General features: G+C 39.8%; 1 protein-coding gene across 1 annotated transcript in view; it reads right to left on the reverse strand.

The window, feature by feature from the left end:
- The window catches only part of LOC150084613 (maltase A2-like), a 91699-nt gene extending 69879 nt beyond the window's left edge, over nucleotides 1–21820 (reverse strand). The window contains exon 1 of the mRNA XM_090376513.1: nucleotides 21474–21820. Within this exon, the coding sequence (XP_090232639.1) occupies nucleotides 21474–21476 (3 nt within the window). The 5' untranslated portion in view covers nucleotides 21477–21820. The remainder of the gene's footprint in view (nucleotides 1–21473) is intronic.
- Nucleotides 21821–23440: the final 1620 nt, after the last annotated feature.

Consider the following 23440-nt stretch of genomic DNA (forward strand, 5'->3'; position numbering starts at 1 on the left):
AATAGGTGTTTGTTTTACTGCCATTAGATTCAGCGCTGTCTCGCTTCCCTGGAGTTTTAATGGTACTTCTGCTGGGTTCCACCCTCGTGACTGATTATTAACGCCCTCTTTAGCAAGTGAACTCGAAAAATTTTGATTTGTTTCACGATGAGAGAAAGGATGACGATGCAGCGCGATGACCTTTCTTATTAATTACTTTCCACGCAAAGTTATCAGTTCACCTCCGGACATCCACTACACAAAAAGAATTCCCTAATCAGATACTGCTGCCTGCTCCTCACTGCTTATAGGTACGCTAATTAATTTCACCGACCTTTTGTAGGACGTTCTGCGTGGTATTCCTGCTCCATCTAGGGACCAAGAAAAATTAATCACAGTTGAAACTTCTCAAGAAGTATTGCATTCCTAGAGAAAGGAAAGCTTCGACTTTATTTCAACCCTTTCAAGTTTAGTATTCTATTAATCAATTGTTCTCTGACGATTTATTGTTTCGTCTGTGCTTTATGAAGGCGTGTGTGCTGGCAGATCGTATATTTTCCAAGGTAAATGAATCACAGATGGGAGGCGGAGTACAGAATGTCTTAGTTAAACATCTTGAGGCCGATTCGCCGCCAAGGCGAATGAGGTTATGTGTTCGTTGTCGAACTAGTTGAAAGGAACACCCCGCTTCTATTTGGAAAAATTTTCTGACAGTTTTCTTGGAAAAAATCGATACATTTTATCGTATATAGAAAGGTTCAACGTTTTCAAGTTATAATTGGGAAGATTTATTACTTGATTCTTCAAATAATAATTTCTGTTTTGGGTAATCAATACCCTAAGTAGCCCTTGCGTCAGAGACTCCCATTACAACATTGGGTAATCAAATTAAAAATTAAAATTCTTCACACGCGCAAATGTTGCGATCAAGTAGTTCAAGGGAGTGGAACCTTAGCGGGATGGAGATGGGACAAAAACGGAAGGAACTGTTAAATCCGGTCTATGCCGAAAGATATCATGCATGTGTATAGCTGGCCATTCATTTAAATCTTTAACAACTAAAGAAAACAAACTCCTACTGCTTTTGCTAGGCTCTTACAAATACTCCACTCAAATATGAATGGTTACAAATCGTGGTAAAATTTAGAAAAAAAAGCGATGGTTAAAACACTTCAAATACGTTCATGATGATGGGGCAAAGGCAATTAAATAAAAAGAAAGACCATCTAGTTTGGAGGAGAAAAATATTAAGAGACTATATGAGGCATTTTCGAATTACGATCACAAATTATGGGGAGGTGGGTAGTCGCGCACTGGCATGTGGAACTAAAAGCACCGGTATGAGTATCTTGAAAAGTATAACCCTGCTGGGGTTTTCAAGTATGAATGTGTCTCGGGTGTATCGAGATCTCTCCAATAATTCACTGGTTTACTGGTTATCTGGGGTTTGAATAAAAGTATGTGGCAGTTATTTATGCATGTTTACTGATTACTAAACCGAAGTCAAATCAAATATTTGCCTCAAATACTGTGACATAAAACTAGGCGATCAGGATAGATCGTGGGCACCGCATAAAGTATGCCATACATGTGTCGAACATCTTAGAAAATGGATCAAGGAAAAAAAGATGTGCTTGCCATTTACTGTTCCTATAGTGTAGCACGAGCCAGTAAGCCATGCCGAATGTTACTTTTGTGTATGTGACGTTAAAAGTTACAATTCAAAAAATAAAAAGGACATCAAATATCCAGATCTAGCGTCAGCCATAAGACCGGTTCCGCATGGACCTGATCTGCCTGTAAAACCTCCACCAGAAACTTTGGAGTCCACATCTTCCACCGAAGCAGAAGCTAAAGAGGTTAGTGAAGAGGAATGTTATCAACCAGAAATTCACGCAAGTCGAACTGAACGATTTAGTAAGGGACTTAGGTCTTCCAAAGTATGCTGCTGAAATTCTGGGATCCAGACTTCGAGCGAAGAACTTACTTGCTCCATGTACATAATTTTCCTGGTACAGAAATCGTGAAAGGGAGTTTACACAGTATTTTTCACAAGAAGGCCTCGCGGTGCTCTCGTATATTGCAATGATATCGCTGGTTTAATAAGTGCCTTAGGAGCTCCATCATATGTTCCTAGTGAATGGAGACTATTTATAGACTCTTCTAAGACTAGTTTAAAAAGTGTTCTCTTGTATAATGGAGATAAGTACACATCTGTGCCAGTGGCTCATTCAGTCTACTTAAAAGAAACTTATGACAATCTAAAGTTGCTTCTGGAGAAACTTAAATATCAAGATCACGAATGGCAACTATGTGTAGACTTAAAAGTGTTATGTATGTTGTTGGGGCAACAGGATGGGTACACTAAAATGCCACGCTTTATTTGTGAATGGAATAGCAGCCTAAAGCGCTGCATTGGACAAAGAAGTAATGGCTCGGTGGCACAATCTTACACCGGGGTAAAAAAATATTGTGCACGAAAGTTTGGTGAAGCCAGATAAAATACTTTTACCTCCACTGCTTATCAAATTAGGCCTAATGAAGCAATTTGTTAAAGCACTGAATAAGGATGGCAACTGCTTTAAGTACCTTTGCAGTAAATTTCTCGGTTTATCTGACGCAAAACTTAAGGAGGGTACCTTCATTGGTCCCCAAATTAGAAAATTGGTTTTAGACGGTCAGTTTGGAACTACTATGATTGATGTTGAAAGGGAACCCTGGATTGCTTTTAAAAGTGTAATGGAAAACTTTCTAGGAAATCATAAATCACAGGATTATGAGAAAATTGTTCAAAATATGTTCGAAAAGCTTCGCAATTTAGGTTTCAATATGAGCATCAAAATTCGCTTCTTGCTTGCCCATCTTGATTTTTTCCCGAAAATCTTGCGCAGATGAGCGAAGAACAAGGGGAGGGGAGAGATTTCATCAGGACATAAAAGAAATGGAGCAGAGGTACCAGGGAAGGTGGAATACAAGCATGATGGCCGACTACTGCTGGTGTTTAAAAAAAAAAAAAGAAACCTGGCACTGTATATAAAAGAAAAACGACTAAACGTTCTCTTCAAACAAAGAGACAAAAGTCTGATTAATGAAAGTTTCAGAATTTTGATTAATACTTGTTAGTATTTTGATTAATACTTGTTAGTATTTACGTATTTTTTGATATATGAAAATGTAATCCTATCAATTTGTCATTACTAAATACAATAAAGTTATATATTTTCGTAAAAAAACAATACTTTTTTATTTCTTAAATTGTGATGTATCTGGATGTGATAGAAAACAATCTAAGTCATATTTGAAATCACAGCAACATATTTCGGCAGTAGGACCTATTGAAATTCAAACCCCAGTGAATAAACTTAAATTTGTAAACTAATGTAATGAAACCCTCAGTGGCAGCCTAGTCGGCACGATGGTAATCAAAAGGGCATTTCAGAATGCACAACTGTTCATACCTTACCACTAGATGACCGACCCGGGTTCGACTCGTATCAGCAAAAACAATATAAAATGGTTACCGTAGGCTCCGGGACCACTAAAAGAGGAGCAGTGGAAAAATTTTGCCTCGCCCGATGAATCCCGGTTCCTTCTGTTTCAAGTTGATGGGAGGACTAGAATATAACGAAAACAGCACGAGTCCAAGGACTTATTCTACCAGACGTCAACAGGGCAGGCTGTTGTTGGGGGTGTAATGTTTTTGTATTGCACACATGAGCCCTTTAATAGCAGTGCAGTAACATTTCGATGAGAGGCCACAGGTTATCTTGAAATTGTTTTCGACTAGGTGCATCCAAGGCTGCAATGTATTCATCTTCAAATGGGTCCTTCCAACAGGATAATGTGAGATTTCACGGGGTTAGATTTCTACAGAGCTGTTATCAAGAACGTGAAGGTGAATTCAGCCTGCTGCAGTTGCCCACCTACTCACCAGATCTCAGTCCGACTGAGCGCCTGTGGGATGAGGTGGAACAGGCTCTTCGAAGTAAGCATCCTCAACTGTCCAATGGGCGACACTTGCGGGAAGCGAGTAAGTTCGTGGAATAGCATCTCTGTGGCGCACTTGTAACTCCTCGCAGAGTTCATGCCATGATGAATCTAAAATGTGCCGAGAGCTAAAGAGGAGGTCGACTGGCTGTTAAGTAAGTGTACCTAATAAAGTGTGTATGTATAAAGTGTGTATGTATAGGGCTGCGAAATACTAAAAGATCCATATTAAAAAAAATTCTAGCGATGTAATTTTCGACAGTCTTTAGAATATACGACAGTGTATATTCTAAGTTTTGACGTTATTAACCCAAAGCAAATTATTTTCTTTATTATGAATTAAAAGATAACTACAAAAATGAAAACTTTTAAAAGCTATTTATGTAAATTTAGGAAAAAAGGAGAATTTAAAATTAAATTTCAAATGAATTCAAGAAAAAATAAATATACAAAAATAATACAGTAACTATCCATCTGCTAACTCTGCCCCTTAAGGAGACAATTGATAGTAATCTTAGTCTTAGAAAGAGGAAATTTATATTTGAAATCCTCTTGAGAGTTGAGGAAAAAGGAAAAAAAATAGAATAACGTAAAGAAGTAACAAAAAAAAAGAAAGATGAAGATGGGGATAGCCTTTTCGTACGATGATAATCCATCTTATTTCTGAAACATAAAAACAAAAATCGTTAATTTAACTTGAAACTTTTCAAATTTAGGGAACAAATAAAACATTACTAAGTCAGATTGAAGATTGACTGCATTGGTTGTAGTTGTGCGCGCATGCGATATCTTCGTTTCGTGTGGACTCACTATGACGAACACTAATAAACAACTGCAAGAGGTAGTCACGCCAGGCCTCAGTCCCTTTGGTTGCACTCTCTCTCGAGGAGGCGGATGGAGAGTCTTTCAAACCACGTCCAGAGCGGCTGAATTTCTGTAGAGGATACTCGGTTCAGAACAGGATCCACACGTCATTTTCTCGGCCTCATTCTGCTTTCAATCTCAGTCAACCGCTGCTTCTCTCCTAGTCCACAGTTCTTCGAAGAAGAGTCCTTCAAACTGTTCATTTGCTCTTTTCTGTTACTATTTTATTCTGGAACCGGAATAGAAAGGGATGCAACCAACTGGATGAAGCGCTTTCATTCAGCAGTTGCATCCCTCTTCTTATTTTTAGAAATAACCTTCTCACATTACTTTTTTTTCCCTTTCCCTTCATTTCTGTTGTTTTCCTCTTTGTACCCATTCACATCACTTTCATTCACATAATTTTCCTTCACTTTCATTTTGCTTTCTTTCTCCTACGCCTATCTTCTTTATCATTTCCGTTGACATCACTACAGAAGCAGGGAGGAGGGGAAATGGGGCTGATGCACGTGGCCTCTGCGCGTCTAAATGACCATTGAAAGCCTAAGTACTTTGGCGAACTTCAATGGGCACTTAGATGTCCACCATGACTAAAATCATTTTCTCAATGTTGGCGTCTCCTTAGCCCTGAACTGGCCATTAAACGTACGACCCTGTGGTAGAAGGTTCCATTAAGGGAGCACCAAACAGCCAGAAATACCCTCCCTCCTGATGAGTCAGTTCATCTTCGTAACACGGTGTCTCAGCACCTGTCTTCAAACGAAGTTTTGTTTAATGTGCGAATCTGCACGTGTAGAGGGAGGAGGTTTTCCGCTATTTGTATTATTTGTGACTGCCATTCCAGCTGAAATTTATCGAAGACGTTCACACTCATCTTAAATTTATACTTCTTGAATACAAGAAGGTGAGACAAGAATCGAGAGGATACAAATATAAAATCTCACTGAATAAAAATTGTAAAATTAAACGTCCCTACTGAGGTAAACCCTAACTTTCCAAACGGCTGCTTAATTTTACTTTCTGACCATTAATTTTTTCTCTGTTAGTTACAGCTGACTTGATCATATACACAAATTTCCTCTCAAAGTTTTTTCTCAGGTGACTGATTAAAATTCAGCAACCGTTAGTGTTTTTTTAGCTTCTGGGTTAGATATTCCTTTCCTTTCCTTGGGAGAACAGCATATTTGAACATCGATAAAAACACTCTTCTATTATTAAAGAGGCTCTGTGTATACATAGCCTCACATCGAAGAAAAATTAAGGCAAAAGTGAAAGCACGCAATTCGAAGAATCAACCCCCAGGGCTCGCGTGAACATGTTGCATTTCAGTAACCAAGCGACTCTTGTACCTTCAACGAAGACCCACGATACACCTAACCCCGCCGAAGCACCACCAGAAAAAATATTTGCAGCTCATCAAAGTGACAGCAGCGTGCAACCTTTTGTGAGTTTTTTCTCGCCAAAGTCACGAAAGAGATTTCTTAAGGAGTTTATTTTTTATAGCCTGCTTCAGATTGGGAGTCCCGCTTTTTAATTCTAAGCGTGATAATGAAAGTAGAAAATTACTCTTCCTTTATTTGAATTGCCCAAGGTTACCAAGGATGGGTATTGCAGAAACTCCAGCTATTAAGAATGCATTCACATCTCGTCCTTGGAAATACAGTCTTGATGCGAGGATAAATTCTTACACAGAATCTTTAAAAAAGTAACTTTAACGTCGTTGGACCTCTATAATTTTATTCCTCAATAAAGTCTTTACCATTTACGTACAATCTGATGCAATCCATGTTTAGTATGAAACGTGGGATGATTTGAAAGGCGTCTCTATTAATAGCATGGAGCAATTTCAAATTCCATAATCGAATTCGCTCGCTTTCCTACCTGGAGAGCGATGAAGACATTCAGTCCCCCCAATAAAGCTACCATATTATTATTAAAATCGCATCCCTCGCCCTGTGTCTCCTGGGATTTGTACCTTTGTTCCCTTCAGTGTCCTCAGGCTAGTAAGCACTCTCTATGATTGCAAAGATCTGCTTCAATTTCCACGAAAACTATCGCCTTGGAATTCATTTCATAATGTTTGTCCCTAAGGGCAGGCAACAAGCAAATTTCGATCAGATTTCTACTCAGCTTATATTTTGCCTTCCTCTTTTTTTTGCAGTCATTACTAACAAAAAGTCGTTAAAGGATATGTCTTGTACATATGGGTGGAAAATTGTTCTTTGTTTACTGTATGATTTCGTGTATTCGGTTCTTCTGGATTGAAATAATCAGGGCTTTTATTATTCAGTGAAATATTACAAGGCAAATATTTCTCATTCACTCTCGGGTAATAGAAAACATCGCCTTCAGAGAATGTTGACTTTCAGTGCTTCTAAATTGCGTCTCTGCATCCGAATAGACAGATTTACATCATAATAAAATGACGCATTTCGGGGGAGGGGGCTACAGCATAAGTGGATGAATTACCTGGTTCTTGTATAATATTAATACATTCATTCCGAGATCCCCCAGGCTTTATTTATTATTTTGTAATTCAGCGACTCTCAGTTTCAAAGCGGTACGTTGAAGTTATGAAAGGATTGAGCAAGATAATCCGCTAGACGTTACCATAGTTTGAAACAACAAAGTCGTTGGTAAGACACCAGTCCAAAGTTTATTTTTGTTTAATTATGATCTTAATAAAAGGAAACAGAATAAGCCCGGTTTAACAAACTGTCTTATCACAATAGAGTTCTTTGTTCATTCAAGATCGAAGAAGATGAACTCTTGAGTTTTGAACTCAAGTTACTAGAGAGAGAGAGAGATTAAATATTTAAAACATTCATACTCAAGAGAAGAAAAATAAATTTTTAATAAATGGAAAGGAAATTATGATAAAATTATTGAAATCACAGTGGAATTATGTTAGTTACAGTTGGCGATTCCAGTGACTCAGATTCACCTGGGTAGTGACTATCGTAGTTTTTTTTTTATTTTAAAGATTAAAACGATCCATTTCTGAGCCAACAAATTGAGGAAAGAAGCCGGAACAATACTAATTGAGTGCTCTTCAGACCTGAATACGCCTTAGTGAAGAATTTCCATCTCAAGTTCTACTCCACAAAATGCTTGCAGTAAAATACAGTATTACAACATTGGGGTAACCCCAATCTCAATCCGTTAAAACGAAGTTTTGCTATATAGTAATGGACAAAATAGCATCAGCTGTTGCTATTATCTACTTGGAATGTTAGTCCAGTCGGCCACCAAGGAATGCCAACCCTTAGGGAAAGGGGTGGGGTGAGTTATTGAACTCCAGAGCTTTATCCCCTGGTCAAGGATAGTCCACGATGAACTGCGTGCTGTGGAACTCAGCGGTTCTGTTACGAAGAGTGATACTGTAATTTTTCTGTTGTAGGTGATTGTTTTCAAGTAGCGAAATTGAAGAAAAAATTGATATTGCTCTCAGGAAGGTTGCTAAAATTAAGAGTGAAGGATTACAGGAAAACAACCACTAAAATCGCTCACATTATTGGTGTACACAAACAAATGGCTTGGTGGCAATTAAGGAAAATGCGGAACTGAGAGAAACTCGGTGTGGAAAAGTAAGAAAGTGTGAAGGGAAACGCATGATCTCCAAGAGCAGATAATCTAGGAGTCTCCGCAAGCAGCGGAAAGAAATAACTGGAAGAACTGTAAGGAGACGGGCGAAGGAAATCGTGTCGTCCAATTAAGATGCCAATGCTGGTTAATTAAGAGCGGCAAGGGTGCGTTACGTCGATTGAACAGTGCCAGAATTGACTCGAAGAAGAACAGTGGGAAGTTTTGTTCAGTGATGAAAGAAAACTGATTTGAGTATCGGTAACTTTTATTCGGTTTCCCACATTTGCAATGAATCTCTGCACTTAATGTGCAATGGAGATTGTGAAATTTCCCACCAGAACTTCCATCTTTTCACACTGGTGGGAAGATTTTTGATTGATTTTTTTTTTTTTGATTTGGTAGTTGTTGGCGCATCGGCTTCTGTGGCCATATTGCACCTCCCAAGGTTTTTGCAGTACTTTGATCCAAGCCCGAGGCGGGAATCGAACCCGCGACCTTTGGGTTGCCGGGCAGGTACTTTACCCCTGGTGGGAAGATGGAAGTTCTTTGAAAGCACTGTGAATGTCGTGATATCGAAACACATTGTTTCTTCTCAAATGGTACCTTCATTTAAGAGGAAACTCAGAAGTTCATTTGTTGAACAACGGAATCAGATCATATAATTTTTCCAGAATTCATCTTTCAAGGTGACTCTTTCTCGTCACTGAGCACGGAGCATAGTTTTTGTAAAGAACTTTTTGTCATCCAAAAATGGTAAATCATTATCTTGGCCTGGCAATTCTTCGGAGTTCAATCCCACAAAAAAAAAAAAAAAAAAAAAAGATCCTCTGGATGCAGTTAGAGAAAACCCCCTCACATAAAACGTGAATTTATAATTAGAGCATAGCATGATGAAATACTGCAATAAGTATATATATATTTTTGGTCCTAAGAAAATGAATTTTGTAATGTTAAAAAATAGACCGAAACAAGCGAATTACTATTAATTTGGCTAGTATTGTATGTGCAACAAATTCTTGCTTTCTTTAAGTGCACAGAGAAATATAGCGAGCATGCAATCGGGGATGCATTTTGCCTTTGTAATGACAATAGTTTAAACCTGCTCACAGAATAAATATTTTGTATTTATTTTTCCAGAGTAACTTAACTTATGCATTTTTTTAACATATTACACTTCAAGTATAGTTTAGAATGTGCCGTGTCCCAAACATCCTTTTCGGATTAGCTATTAATAGTTAATGTTTCTACATCACTCTCTAACGCTAATGCATCACGTGCGCTCATTTCTTCAATGTTTATGTGACTCTACCAGCTTCCACTGAATAAGAATAGGTTCCGAAGCTCTACTTTCTTTTACCGGCCCTCAGTCTAAGTTATTTGAAGACGCAGCGTTACTCTAAAATCTTAGGAATGTCTCTCAATCCTTTCGGGACACTTCACAGTGCCCTGGAAAGTTCAAGAGTGCAGCTGTCTGCTTCTTAATACATTCCAATACAGTCAGCATACTCTGCCAAATGTTAGCAACCCTACGTGTTGATTTAACCGAAGCTAAGACCGGGTTCGAACATCCTTCACTCGTCTAAGAAGTGAACAACACCTTCGGGCTAGCGTGACGTCACACATGACGCCAAATTCCCAAACCAGGAAGAAACAGTCGATCATCAACGCGCATAATTGTTTGCGTGGATTCGCATCCACAACGTTCCTGTTGTTTGCGATGGAATGTTATGCGTTATCCTCGGGAACATCGCCGGCCCTCGCTATTTAATTGTATTGTTTTTCCCGCTGTCAAAGGCAGTATCGGCGCTGCGTTCCACAATTTATTTTTTTTTTCCGAAATTATTACTCTGTCCTTGTCAATGGCTGCCACTGAACGATGATATTAAATAAATAAAAAATAAAAAAATAAAAAGAATTTTTAGTATTAAAATTCTTTGTGCGCTGCAGCATTTTTCTGACATCCGAAACCAGCATCTTTCCTGCATCCGCCCGCCTCTTACAACAATTATTACGTCACATTTATATCTTCTCCGTACTTGAAAAGCGTTGAATTACTAGAATGTATTACGTGTTTGCTCTGCAGGGGTTTTTCGAGTTTTCATTTCATCTGTACGGTGTAGAATGTCGTCTTCCGCGTTCCCTTCTATTTCCAGCAGGCTTTCACACCGCGCGAGCTCCTCGGAAGCCCATCGCATTCGCGCAGCAAACAGCGAGGTGAAAGGGGAGGAGTAGCGAAGAAATACTGGAAACGTGCCACATTTCAACCCTCCCCAACTATACGCGTTATTGTACTTCATAACGGTGGATTGTGCCAAAAAAAAAAAAAAAAAAAAAAAAAAAAGAAGGGGGGTGCACGCTCACCGCTGCGTATATGTGTACACAACTAACTGAATCCAATCGTGATTGCTTCTGTCTTGATATTTAGGACAGCTCTTTATGGCCAGCAGAGAAAGAAAGTCTTAAGAAACAGCAGATAAATTAATGTCGTCTGCAACAAAGAGGTTTATCTTCTCTGACCGATGTAACAAATCATCGTCTGCTTTTCACGCTCCCTTGCCGCACCTAATTGTAGTGGCCACAATGTGTTTATTGCAAACACGGATGTGTCAGTGCGCGCAATAAGTTGTTACCCTCGGTGTGCTTCGTGAACAGGAAGCTGCCAAAAAGAGAGGGGGGCAAAGGTGGAGAGGGAGTGGAGGAAACAGAGGGCTCGAAATATGTACACTGCTTATTATAGCAACAGCGAATAAATCGCTTATTTTTATGGCTTATCGGCATCTTTCTCTACTTTTTTCTAATTAAGCAAATACGAGAAACAATTATCTAGAATTCGAGAGTGGAATTGGTATATTATGCCAATATTTCATTTAAGAGAATGAAATCTGTAGCCTAAACTATTAAAGGTATCTGACTACGTTTGATAAATATAACAACAATGCGCTGCTTGACTTCGAGTTGTCCCTTGGGCTATTCATCCAGTTGCTTAATATACAACAGAAATACAAGCAGCAAATAAAAATCCGCTTTCAATGAAACTAAATAATAAAGATACATATATCGTTGTTTCGCGGCTATGAATGAGCAACTCCTGAGGCGTTTCTTTTATTCGGCTACGGCACTGTACACAATGGGAAAGGACTCAAGGAGGAATGGGAGTTATATTGGATGATATGGCTTTTTGATGGACACATCAGAAGACTAAATGCACATTTAAATGGCAAATATTCTGTTTATACTCCAGGACAGCCAAGTACAGTTAAACAATTTTACAAAATACAGAGAATACAAAACCATCACCGTATTTAGCAGTCATGTGGCCTTAGAACCACGGCCAACTCAAACGCGTGTACAAATTTACCTTCAAATTTCACTGTCTGCTAAAGCGGCCGGTTTTCGAAAGACAACCGAGGTCATCAGGAGTTAGCATTCAGTCGATTCGCCCTTCTCCGTATCCCTTGCAGAAGCGCCATATAAATTTTTAAGTAAATTTCCAAACCCATCATATTATTCAGAGGGACAATGACATCCCTCTGACTGCTTAATATCTGATTCCATCATGTCTTCTTCGTCCCAAACAACTTTTAACCCGTCTCGCCTACTAACTCCTGGATTTCTGTTCCCAAAGTACAAAATTTTGCATTTAAAATAGTTACATTTTTGTAGTATTTTAGTAAGGCACTCGATTAACTTTGATAGCCTTTCCTACACTCCCTCGTTTATGTGATTAAGGAAGAATAGAAACAGGAAGGACCAAAGCTCCACTTGCTACATTGATGTTCTTAATTTACAACTACCCTTTGCATCCTATCTTTTAACCAATCCTTAATTCTACAAAGGATCTCACCATAATCTCAGTTTGTTCCATTTCTATATACGACTTTACTGAATTCAACGTAAACATTGCCAAAGTTGTTTCTTCTGTCAATGATTTGTAACTTAGTCATAATAATTAAGCAGATTGGTCAAACAAACTTTCCCCTTCACGAACCCGTGCTGAGATCCATTAAGGATACCATTCCTTAATTGATTGGATTGGGGAGACATTAACATCTGTCCAGCCTCATTAATATTACCAACTGTTTAACTCACTGTCATGTAGCTTTTGTTTAGTGGGGTAGGGTGTACAGTAGGTCTCCCTTGATCTGGTACGAACATGGCTCCCTTGATATCAAGGGAGCCATGTTCCTACCAGACGCATCCTTTATGGCTGCTACGAATAGGCTCTCCCAATAGGATAACGCGCCATCTCACACGGCCAGACTTGTACAGTAGCGGTTCCAGGAAACGTGACAGTGAATTCACGGGGCTTTCCTAGTCACCAGCTTTCGATGCAGTCGAGTACTGTGTAATAGCGGTGTAGATACAGGCAACCATCCAAGTTTTGAGAATTATGGGAAGCAATTGAGTCAATGTGGACCACCATCCCTGAAGTACGCTTTGGACTCCTCATTGAGTCCGTCATAGGACGAATTCAAGCTGTTCTGAGGCTAAATTGGAACCAACTCATTGTTAGGGACGTTTACTTAATAAAGTGGCCACTCAGTTAACAGATCCGAAGACAACCTGAGTCCACTATTTGCTTTAGTTCTCTTCGCCGAAACTGAAGTTCTCATCTGTTCCTTTAAACGCAGAAATTTTCTTGGACATTGTTTTTGACATTGTGAGTCTTACCCGCTATTGCCTGCTGTGCAATCAAGTTGACGATGCAGTTTATAGCCTTGAAAATTCGACACCTTCAATGCAATAACTGGATCATGTGTTTCTCTCCCATATTGATACACAACCCTCTCTCATTCCTGATCTTACATATGTATGAATAATATAAGAGTGCTTTACATGCTGTTATTCCTGCACATACTGTATATTGTGTCTCCTTAACAGATTCATCAGCCAAGTGAAGCTGAGTGAGGCGGCAAAGAATAGTAGTAAGTTCAGGAGCACAGGTTTTGAGAACAAGTGGAGAAATACCATCGGGACCTGGAGCTTTCTTAGCATCAATATTCGTCAAAATCCTTCTGACATCCTTTTGACGGAAGACCACAGGAAGCATTGAATGGAGCATGTTGGGAATGGTGGGAGGTGTTTTACCAAGATCATTAACACATGAGTTGGAAGAAAAATGGGATGCTAGCAGGTCAGCTTTTTCCTTGGCTGAAGTGACAACAGAACCATCTGGTTTGGACAGAGGTGGGAGCAGAGATGGGCAAAAGTTGCGGAATAGCTTTGGCAATCGTTGCGACTCCTGTATTGCAGTTTGAGGGAACGCATGTCCCTATTAAATTACAGTTGACATTCCGTCTACCACCTAACCTTCCAGTAAATATAAATTACAGTCGCCAGTTGACCACCTAGGAATACTCTCGAAATCTTTATGGAAAATTCGTGCATGTCTCTGCTGGAGCGTGCCTGAAATATCCTTGAGTAGATTTACACTCTCGTGAGAATATAAATTCCAAAAATAGCGGAGGTCATTACGTATCTAGTCAAGTGCTAATTTCTCCAATTGTCCCCAATGTGTGTTTCGGGGTGTTGAGCTGTCACGTAGGCCCTGCAGCATGATTATCGAAGAATAAAGGTTGGTATCCATCCCAGGGTAAGAAAAGTCGCTACCTAACAGTTACTGAGGGAATAATATCTATAAACACATTATTTTTATTAAAATATGCCCGGTCGATATCAGTTTTCCTTACTCGTACTTAAGTATGCAGTCTTTACATCGAATATGGGATGGAAGTAATGTTTTATGTAAAAGACTCGTATCGAAAGAAGATTTTTCTTCTATTACAGGAACACGGAAAGAGTCGAGCAGCTTTTTGTGGCTCGTGCAGCTAATGATTTGCAAAACAAATGAAAAGTCTTCTGTGTGCCAAACTAGCGAAATACTTATGAACTATTATAAATTATCTCTGGCTGAAAGCATCAATTTCCTTAGTTTTCAGACTCTTATCACTTAATTTCTCTTTTCTTGATTGATGGTAGCACCATCGATTTATTTGCATTGATTTTGAAATTCTTTCTGACAGTTTTTCTTGTTGTTTGCTGATTACTCAAATGATCCGATACGCAGAGGTCCACAGTCATATTTTATTCGATCTTTCTTCAACAAAGACGGCTGCCCCATCTCTCTCTTACTACACAAATTAAAAGTAATGTTGCGTTATAAGTCACAAAAGCTGTCACTTCCCCTATAAAGAACATTAACCCCTCTTGAGTATACCACGAAGCTTTTAAGTTTCTCAGAAAGTGTTTTAAGAACGAGGAGGGAGTGTAAAATGGATTACCTATAAGCGAAGCAGTAAAAATGGTGGATATAATCGAGGCCGAACTCCAAGAAAGAAAAGTTTACGCAATTAGATGTTAATTAATTATATCCTTTGTGCCACGCACAATGAACGGCTGTCTGCAGTTGACTTTGATAAACTTGTCAACAAACTTTCCCTTTGTTGTCCCGAATTGTACAATTGTGTGTGACAGCTGGTGGTTTTCGCCAACTGAGCAAAGTTAAAAATAAACAAAGGTAAAAATGCAAATCACTCTTAAGGGATTTCTTTTTCTAATTGGGTCCCTTATTCATCCACTCTTCTACATTGAAAGAAATTCACTCTTCCCACTCACAGTATGATCTTGTAGCTCGCGAAATGTTATTGAGTTTTCTGGCCATACTGCGACCTTTAAGCTCTTCCTCCCCTCTGCCTCCCTCATCAACGAAGCACAGTTAAAAGAGCAGCCACTCTTAAACACCTTGAAAAGACATTCGGCAGGAAAATCAATGCCAGCTGCCTACCGAATCACTGCCGTTTTTTTTTTCCATCCGTTGTTTGACTCTTCGACGATCTTGTTTAACGAAAGGGATTGTTTGAGAACTTCTTCGAAATAAGGTTACTTCAGCATGCAAAAAATCTGTCTAATTGAAAAGCTTTCTCAAACAAAATTACTGGGTTTAAACCATGTTTTTGTTGTTTTGTGTACACACACACACTGTGCTGCCCTGATGGAACAATCGAAGCACTTGGTGGCCGTGTTCTCTTTCGCAAAGGGATTTAGACTTACGGAATTTATTGCTACTACTACTGTTATACTTTTAAATTGATAGTTTTTTGTCTAATTTCAAATATTCTGATATTCCCTACACCCGAGTCAAATTTTAAGACTTTTAATTGCGGACTTTTCAAACCATACGAAATAGGCCTGGAAGACGTCATGGAGGTGGAACGAACTTTCTTGGCCTTCCCCATCCCCCCGTGGCTGGGTTGGTGTCGGTGTCCTGCGAGATTTATATGGTTCCCTCCAAGGAAAACTAGGGTTTTTCATCCAGAAAACAGGTAAGTTGCCCAATAGGATATATTCAGTGTCAGACAGAATACATTGATGTTTAAAACTTTAGTAACTTTAATTTTGCCTCACAGCCAAAGGGGTAACTGCAAAATCTTCTTACCATGCGGATTAATAAACAAAAAAGGGGTGGATTCGAAAGCTTTTAGCGGAATTGCTCAGGTTGTAGGAGAAAGGAGAGACAAGAACTGTTACTGTGAGTTCTACGGATCCCTGGCAAAGAGAATAGTGATTTTAGAACTGAAGAGGAAAACGTTTTCGGAAGGTATTATAATACTGTTTTTTCTTAGAATGGCAATGAACTGTCCTCATTATTATTATTCATGACGTGGAGGAAGGTTAAATGACACGGATGGGATTACCTGTAAAGTAAAATGAATTAAAATAGATCCACCTTCTTAAACTCGCCGGTTACACTTCTCTGTCAAGCACAGGCAGCCAGTTACCAATAATCGTAAGTACAGCAATCGGAATGAATGCTGAAGAAAGAAGATGTCTCCAAAGATATGGAAATGGATGTTATGAAAGAAATTAAAGAATCGCATGTCGGCTCTGAAGATCGATACAACAGCTGGTATTACGTGGAAAGCTGCATTTGTTGCCTTGTTAATGTTACCAATATTGAATACTTAATAAAAATTCAGGGAATAATTATAGACGTATAAGTTAATGCACCATGTCTATACGCAGTTGACCAAAGTTTATATCAGGATTGTTTCATTACATCTCATATTATGAATGCCTTCACAGTTGCCTCTCCAGATATACTTCGAATAAGTAGCGCTTCCCCAATAGAGAAGACTTTTGTTACTTATTCTCAGTGGATAGTGACATCTAGACTGCTGTTTTAGAGCTATATGGCCCTCCATCGGACATTCTTCTCAACGTAATGGCTATTTAATTTTAGGACCAGTGTAGGGATACGAGCTGAGAAGTGATTCTTTTCTGCTGGTATCAGTGAAGATGTCTTAACGCCTATAAACACATTCATCGACTGATAATTTCTTATCTGGTAGATGCCATTTCAGTGCCCCAAAGAAGAGAATGGGGCATTACGTGGATTATGAGGTGGATGCGCCTAAACTTCTCATTCTGTTGAAACCACTGTTAAGGCTGCATGGCCATGTGTAGCGTGTTGTTTATCACGAAGCAAGACCACATTTTTGCAGTGTTCTTGGTCTCTTTCGACGAAGAGCATCCCTCAATTTATTCAGTGTGTGGTAACAACGCTTCGCACTTACGGTTTATTTACGTTTCATACGATCGTTGTCACAAGCGCATGAATCCATGAAGCGCTCTGCCAGCTGATTTTGCAGTGGGTGTTACCCCTTTCCATCCAAGCAAACGATTCCATTGTTTTATATTGTGCACATCTGTTTCCTCTATCAGCCTACGTATCTTTCTTTTAGAGTTAAAAAAAGAAACAGAATCCTAAAATCGTCTATATTTAAGAAAATAATCCTGAAGACGTGTCTTGGACATTTCCCAATTCTGGAGACTTGTCAGACTCAACTAATAACTGCTACTGAATGCAGGATACCATCTGTCGTTCGCATTGTCTGTTTTCACTTAATAGGCGTCTCAGAAATGCTCCCAGTTATTACCAACACTAATAATGTCAAGTTGGACTAAAAACCTAATTCCACTGCACGAACTTATCACGTTGAACATATGCATTTTAACACTTTAGATAGAAACGTGCCAGACGGTGTCTCAAGCGACAGGAATGAATTATTAATTAAACTAGCTGAAACCTCCGACTTTCACGAACGTTTCCCACTTTAATCTTCATATACAAAAGTACTTCACTTGCTTGGCAGAGTCACAATAAGCTTTTTGTTAAAAAAAATTAGAACGCCAACACTGGAATCGAACCCGAGTTTAGGTTATGATACAAAGACACGCAACCCACTGCACTATTCATTTGCGATTATGTATTAGAATGGTAGTGGTTCTAGCCTATTTTATGTGTTCATGGGCCGATTTGCATATTGTGATGATTGGAAAGGAAATCCTTCCACTCGAGATCGGCTAACTGGAACCCCAGTTGACGAGGCCTTTAACAATTCGTCCAATCTCCAACGGGGTTTCAATACAGACTTCTCCAAAAGACAGACAGGTAGAGGACCCACTATGTTCGTGTCCATGATCCCCTTTTTTTTAATTATTTATTATTTTATTAATTTTAATTCAATGTTATTGTGGAGGATGCAGTTCGCTGTAAATTTAGTGTTTTAAAATTTTCGAAAGCTGATTATATGAGGTGGTTTTCCGATCGAATATTTTGAGAGCAATCAAAGCAAACTTACTTTTGCTTTCATAAAGGTATCTGCTGCTCGTAAGCAGATACCTTTATGAAAGCATTGATGGCTGCTGTGGTAGCCAGGGGAACTGAATTACCGTTCGTGCAATGTAGTGAGACAACACGTTTCTGTGGCCAATCAGTTTTGTTAGTTTCGGAAATCCTACATAATCAGTATCCTCAAGACATTCGTCTCTCCAAGTTGACTCCTGCGCGATGCATCTGTCGGTAACCACTAATCCTTTGCTTCCAAAAGTAGGTCAATCGAATGAAGGAAAAAACAGCTTAGCTTCTCCTAAAACCTCAATGCTTAGGTTTCGGGAGTAGACCGTTCACTCTATATTTCCTTTCCGTAGCAGGTAGTAATGCATACATTTCTTTTCGAGGATCGATCTGTCAAAGACAGTGGAGCTTTAAATGCCGAAACTTCCAACTGCAAACTTTGGCAAAAAAAAAAAAAAAGCCGAAGAAGAATCCTCCCACATTTGTGCTCCATACGGCACCACTAATGAGGTCAAAACATGTGGGTAGAAATAACGAGCAGAGGAGTTACTTAGACACACCACTGTGAGTGGCCAACTGCACGTTCTCTGGAGATCAACTCTTGCACGTCGGACGTCTCCAGGCACACTCTAATATGACAGGTGGGCTAGAAATAGGAAGATTTACTTTAACACCAATTGTTCAGCAGTTTTTGTACTACAGTAATGATAAGGGCACGCGCATTTCTTATTGCACACCAAGCGCCCTGGACAGGAACCACACCTCTTCCCTCATGAGTTGGATAATGGAAAATTACTGTTTTCATTGCAACAGTTCTATTACAAAGAGTTGATACTTAGGATGCCACTCTGACGATAGTTGTTGTTAAAATAATTCCTATGGATACTACGGATTTTCTCCACAAACAGAACTTCGGATTTGTACAATTTAAAGACAACTGTGAGCACAACGTGATGCTCTGAGTCCGGCTGCCAACTATCTGGCACGTTCTAGAAGCATTAGGGATCCACATTTGACAAACTTCAAAACTGAAGAAAACGTCTACTCCCTCCCCTCTTAGTCCTCCCCCCTGAAAGATACCGAAGGCTCTCTCGCGTATTTCAGATAAATATTAAAGTGTATTAGGTGATTATGAAATTAATCGATTATCGAAGCAACAGTCTGCACTTACCAGCTGACAGACTAACCCGGATGTGTATGGACTGGCGCCACCTAACAGAAATCTAATAATTGCGAGCTGCGCAAATAACATGCCAAGACGTTTAAATTTTAGTTTCACGCTATCCGAGATAAACGTTAAATGACCTGCGCGAGGCAAACAACAGGGTGACGCATTATTCTTCTTAAATGCGAATATGGTATCTAAAAAACACCTCATTTGTGAGTCGCCCTTTTGACTCCAGCACACCTGCAGTCGACAGAGATTGAAAACGAAGTACGAACTCATTAAGGACGCTAATTAACATAAGGAGGGTGCCGCATTTTTATTCTAAAGTCCTTTTGAGTACAATCTGAAGGTGTCCACTTATAGTACGTTGAAAGGGGTAGCAGTCACCCAATTCTGCCAGACTTCTACATCAATATATCAACGATAAATGATAAGAGATTCTTACCAAGAATCTCTTATCATTATTCACAGATTGCGCTATCAAGTCGGACTCCAATCAGTCTTCTCTTGCTGTTAGCGACGGAATGATTATTTTGAGAATGATTTATTGTCCAGCTGTACCCGTTGACGATACGACTTTTTTTTTCCCCTCCAGTGCATTTCTTTAAGAGCCCGTCGCTCCAATAAGAATGTTTTCAAGAAGCTGTCCAAAGATATGAAATTTTATGCAAACCGCGTTGTAAAAATGTTAATTTTTTTCTATTTTCATACTCCAACAAGGAAAGGGATAGTCTGGTCATGATGATTTAAAGTCTCCAAACTAAGTTGGCAGAAAGATTTGAGTTCGTGCCAAAAAGCCTAGCAACTGCGTGTAAGGTAGGACTGGAGGGAAGTTCACCCCTCATTTATTTAAGAGGAGAATGGCAACCGTGGGGAAGAGACAAACATTAATCCAGTTCGGGATGGTAAAGTTAATAATGGTTCGCTAATCTGGACGGTGCTAAACTTAAAATATATAAGGGTACAGCGACATCTTTCGGCATATTGCTGAATACACACGGAATTATCACTGCACGATAATTCCACGTGTGTGCACGGGGAAGAGCTGATGTAAGACGAAAGCGCAATTTCGACGTGTGTAGTCACAGTGGCGTCGACTAATTGGCAAAGAAGGGCTGCTGGAACATTCCCATCTTCTATTCTTAGCGCGGTTCCCTTCGAGAATCTAACCCAATGCTGTCAAGTTGTACAATGGGAGGGAGGTGATACTTCAGCTTAACGCAGTCTGTGATTATATCTTTAAAGTTCAAAGTTCTTGTCGTCCCCTTTAAAGTTGAAAGGGGGCGATAGGTAAATGAACTCGTCGCCCCCTTTCTAAGTATTATACTTTGGAAGGGGATGATGTAACTTTTCAAACCTTTCTTTCTGCTACTTCAATTCAAAGACAACTTTCTGTTAAACCCCAGGGGATGATCATGAATACAGACGATACTTCTTCGTCCCCTTTTTAAGTTTGCAATCATAACGAAGCAAATAACCTGAACTACAAATCGACCTTAATTTGGAAGGCGAAATATCATTTAAGCAGAATCTACGAGCATCTACCAGGATGGTTACTGATACACGTTTAACAGCAATAATCTTTTACGCAGGACAGCTGCTCGCACAATAAACCACTGCACGCGCATCTACTTAAAGTATTGCTCGAACTCGTTAAAACTCCAGGTGAACTCCATTGCCGAGAAATTGAATCCGCTCTCCCCACCGCCTCATCCCAGTCGCTCATATCCGCGGTTGGAGCGCTAAGACGTACCACGGCGCGTCCCGCTGTTCCGATAAGTCACCTGGGCTTGCTCGTGACACCAACTGGCGAGAGGGTAAGTCAACGCCACAAGGTTGCATTAAGAGACGGCCCGGCGACACTTTACGACATCGAGAACGAGCATCCGACGCTGCTAATTCCACCTATGAACTACTTTTTCCATTAAAACTGTCGCCCACAGAAAAGTGTGACCACCTGGCGTTTCCCCACGGGAGCGATGTTTATCGACGGTGGAGCGCTTTCTTAGACCGCCCTCCGAATACATTTTGTCGCCGCTCGGAGGAAATAAATATCTTAAGATGCTTAGAGCGTCTTATTTGGGGGCGTCCCGTTTAAGGGAACACCCCGGCGAAGAAAATGAAAAAGTCTTAGTCCGTGAAAGGACAACAGAGACGGCCCGTCAAGATAAACTGGCTACGGAGCGTCCCGCAGAGATGACCTTACGCTTTAGCTTATGTTAGTCAATAGGATGTTTAAGATTGGTTACTTACCATATACACGATTCCGTTAACACAGTGAGGCTCCCGGCTGACAGCTCTATCCGACACGACTCACACGAAAATGACGTCTGCCACAGTTCCTCGCGCTCCGGCTCTCTCTCACATGACTCGTATCTATGGTGTACCGTATTGATCGCCCCGCCACTAATTGGCTGGAGTGCAGTAGTTCCACCAATGACAGGGGTGGCCGTAATGGCAGGCGGGAATATTTGGTTCCTTACATCTCCGGGACAAGAGGACACCCTCGGATTCTTTTTTTTCCTTCCTGCCCTGCGTGTTTGTGTACCGGAAGATGCACGTCGTCACCGAGAGAGGCGGAGAAAGTGATCCGGGAGAGGTGAAGGGGCCTGCGAACTGGCAAAAGGAATTTCTGTCGTCTCTCTTAGCTTTATCGCGAAATGTGAGGGGTCACGAGTGGAGCGGGAGAGCTTTAGGAAGTGGAGGATGTTTTGTAGATTGTTTAGTCGCCTTGAGTGGCGCTCCGTGTTGAGAATAGGAATGAGCAGCCTCTGCCGATCATTGGATGAGGATGTTGCTGTGTAGGATGAATTTGAGGTCGGGTTTCTGAAAATCATTAATCGATCCAAAATTATTAATTAATAGAGCTGGCTGCGTGTGATTGTGACAGTTAAGTAGGGCTCTCCATATTTGTTTGCTATTTCTTCAGGAAGGAGTGATCCAGGATGATGTTTTTCTTATTATCCTTTGCAGGTTGCTATATACTGTAGAGCGACTGACCCCAAATCACATGATTCTAAATTAGAATGCTTTAATGTTATGATTTTGGTTTCTCTTACAATCCTGCTTTGTTTGCATTCGCTTGCAGTTTGCTCAGAAATAAATAAAACATCTCATTCTAAATTAGTAAAAATACGAGATAGATAGAAAAAACATTTATTATTTATGTACAGAAAGTAGATTTTAAATTCAAATATTAGTACAGCGTGTTCATATTAAAACAAAATAAAAATAAATAAGAAAGGGTTATAACGAGATAATGAACCAAACAGATAAATCAATGGCAAGTATTTATTAACTGAGCATTTCAGTGGAGTAGATCCTTCCCTCCCCGCTGCTCTGCTTGAAGCCCAAATCATTGTAGAGCCAAAAACAAAGTTTAGAAGCATTTTTGGAGTTGACTTTTGCTGACCTAATAGCAAACTAGTCGGGAACAAATTTCTTCAAAGATTATCCCCACAGTGTTCTCTTTTTTTTTATAATTTTCATAAATATTTGTTTACCGCGGTTGGCCGGACAATAATTTTCATTTGAATTTTGGGTAAGTCTCCATTATGAATAAGTTTGGCAATTTCCTTTGAATTAATTCTGGATAATTTTTCCCATAATGCATAAAACGTTTTATAAAGCGGTTTTGGATACAATTTTGGCGTGGATAAAGAACTCCTTTAAGTGGCAGATTTGGACTCTTCCACGAACAAATAAGGATTACTAATTATTCTTATTAATTAGTAATTATTAACTATCCCAATTATTATAAGGATATATAATATGGATTATGATATACAGTGGTGGACAAAAAACTGCATCACCTTAAAAAATTAACGTTTGTAGTGAAACGTATAAGATATTGTTTGATTACAGTCATTTTGTTGTCGCAAAGCAAAGAAATTGCGCCAGAATACGCTTTTATTGCATCAGACAGTAATTGCAAGGTATTGCATCAGCCGTTTCTATAAAAATGGCATTGGAAGGGTATACACGCTCATTAGTATCCTGTTTTGCGGAGGTGTAAGCATGGCTCATATGTTCAGAGTACAGAGTATTTTCGGCACCAGGGATTTACCCCATTCCACGTATGTTCTTTGCATCGAGGAGCGTACGCTGTCAAGGCCAGAGGTTTAAAAGTATGTGGGTCATGTGTTGTGTAATTGAGCCCTTGCTCATCTGGCTTGTTAGCCGCAGGGCCCCCGATGGGACCCGACGATTACGTACCCTAC

Source organism: Mastigoproctus giganteus, chromosome 6, assembly GCF_048544385.1.
Source record: "Mastigoproctus giganteus isolate SK-2022 chromosome 6, ASM4854438v1, whole genome shotgun sequence".
Classification (NCBI taxonomy): Eukaryota; Metazoa; Arthropoda; class Arachnida; order Uropygi; family Thelyphonidae; genus Mastigoproctus; species Mastigoproctus giganteus.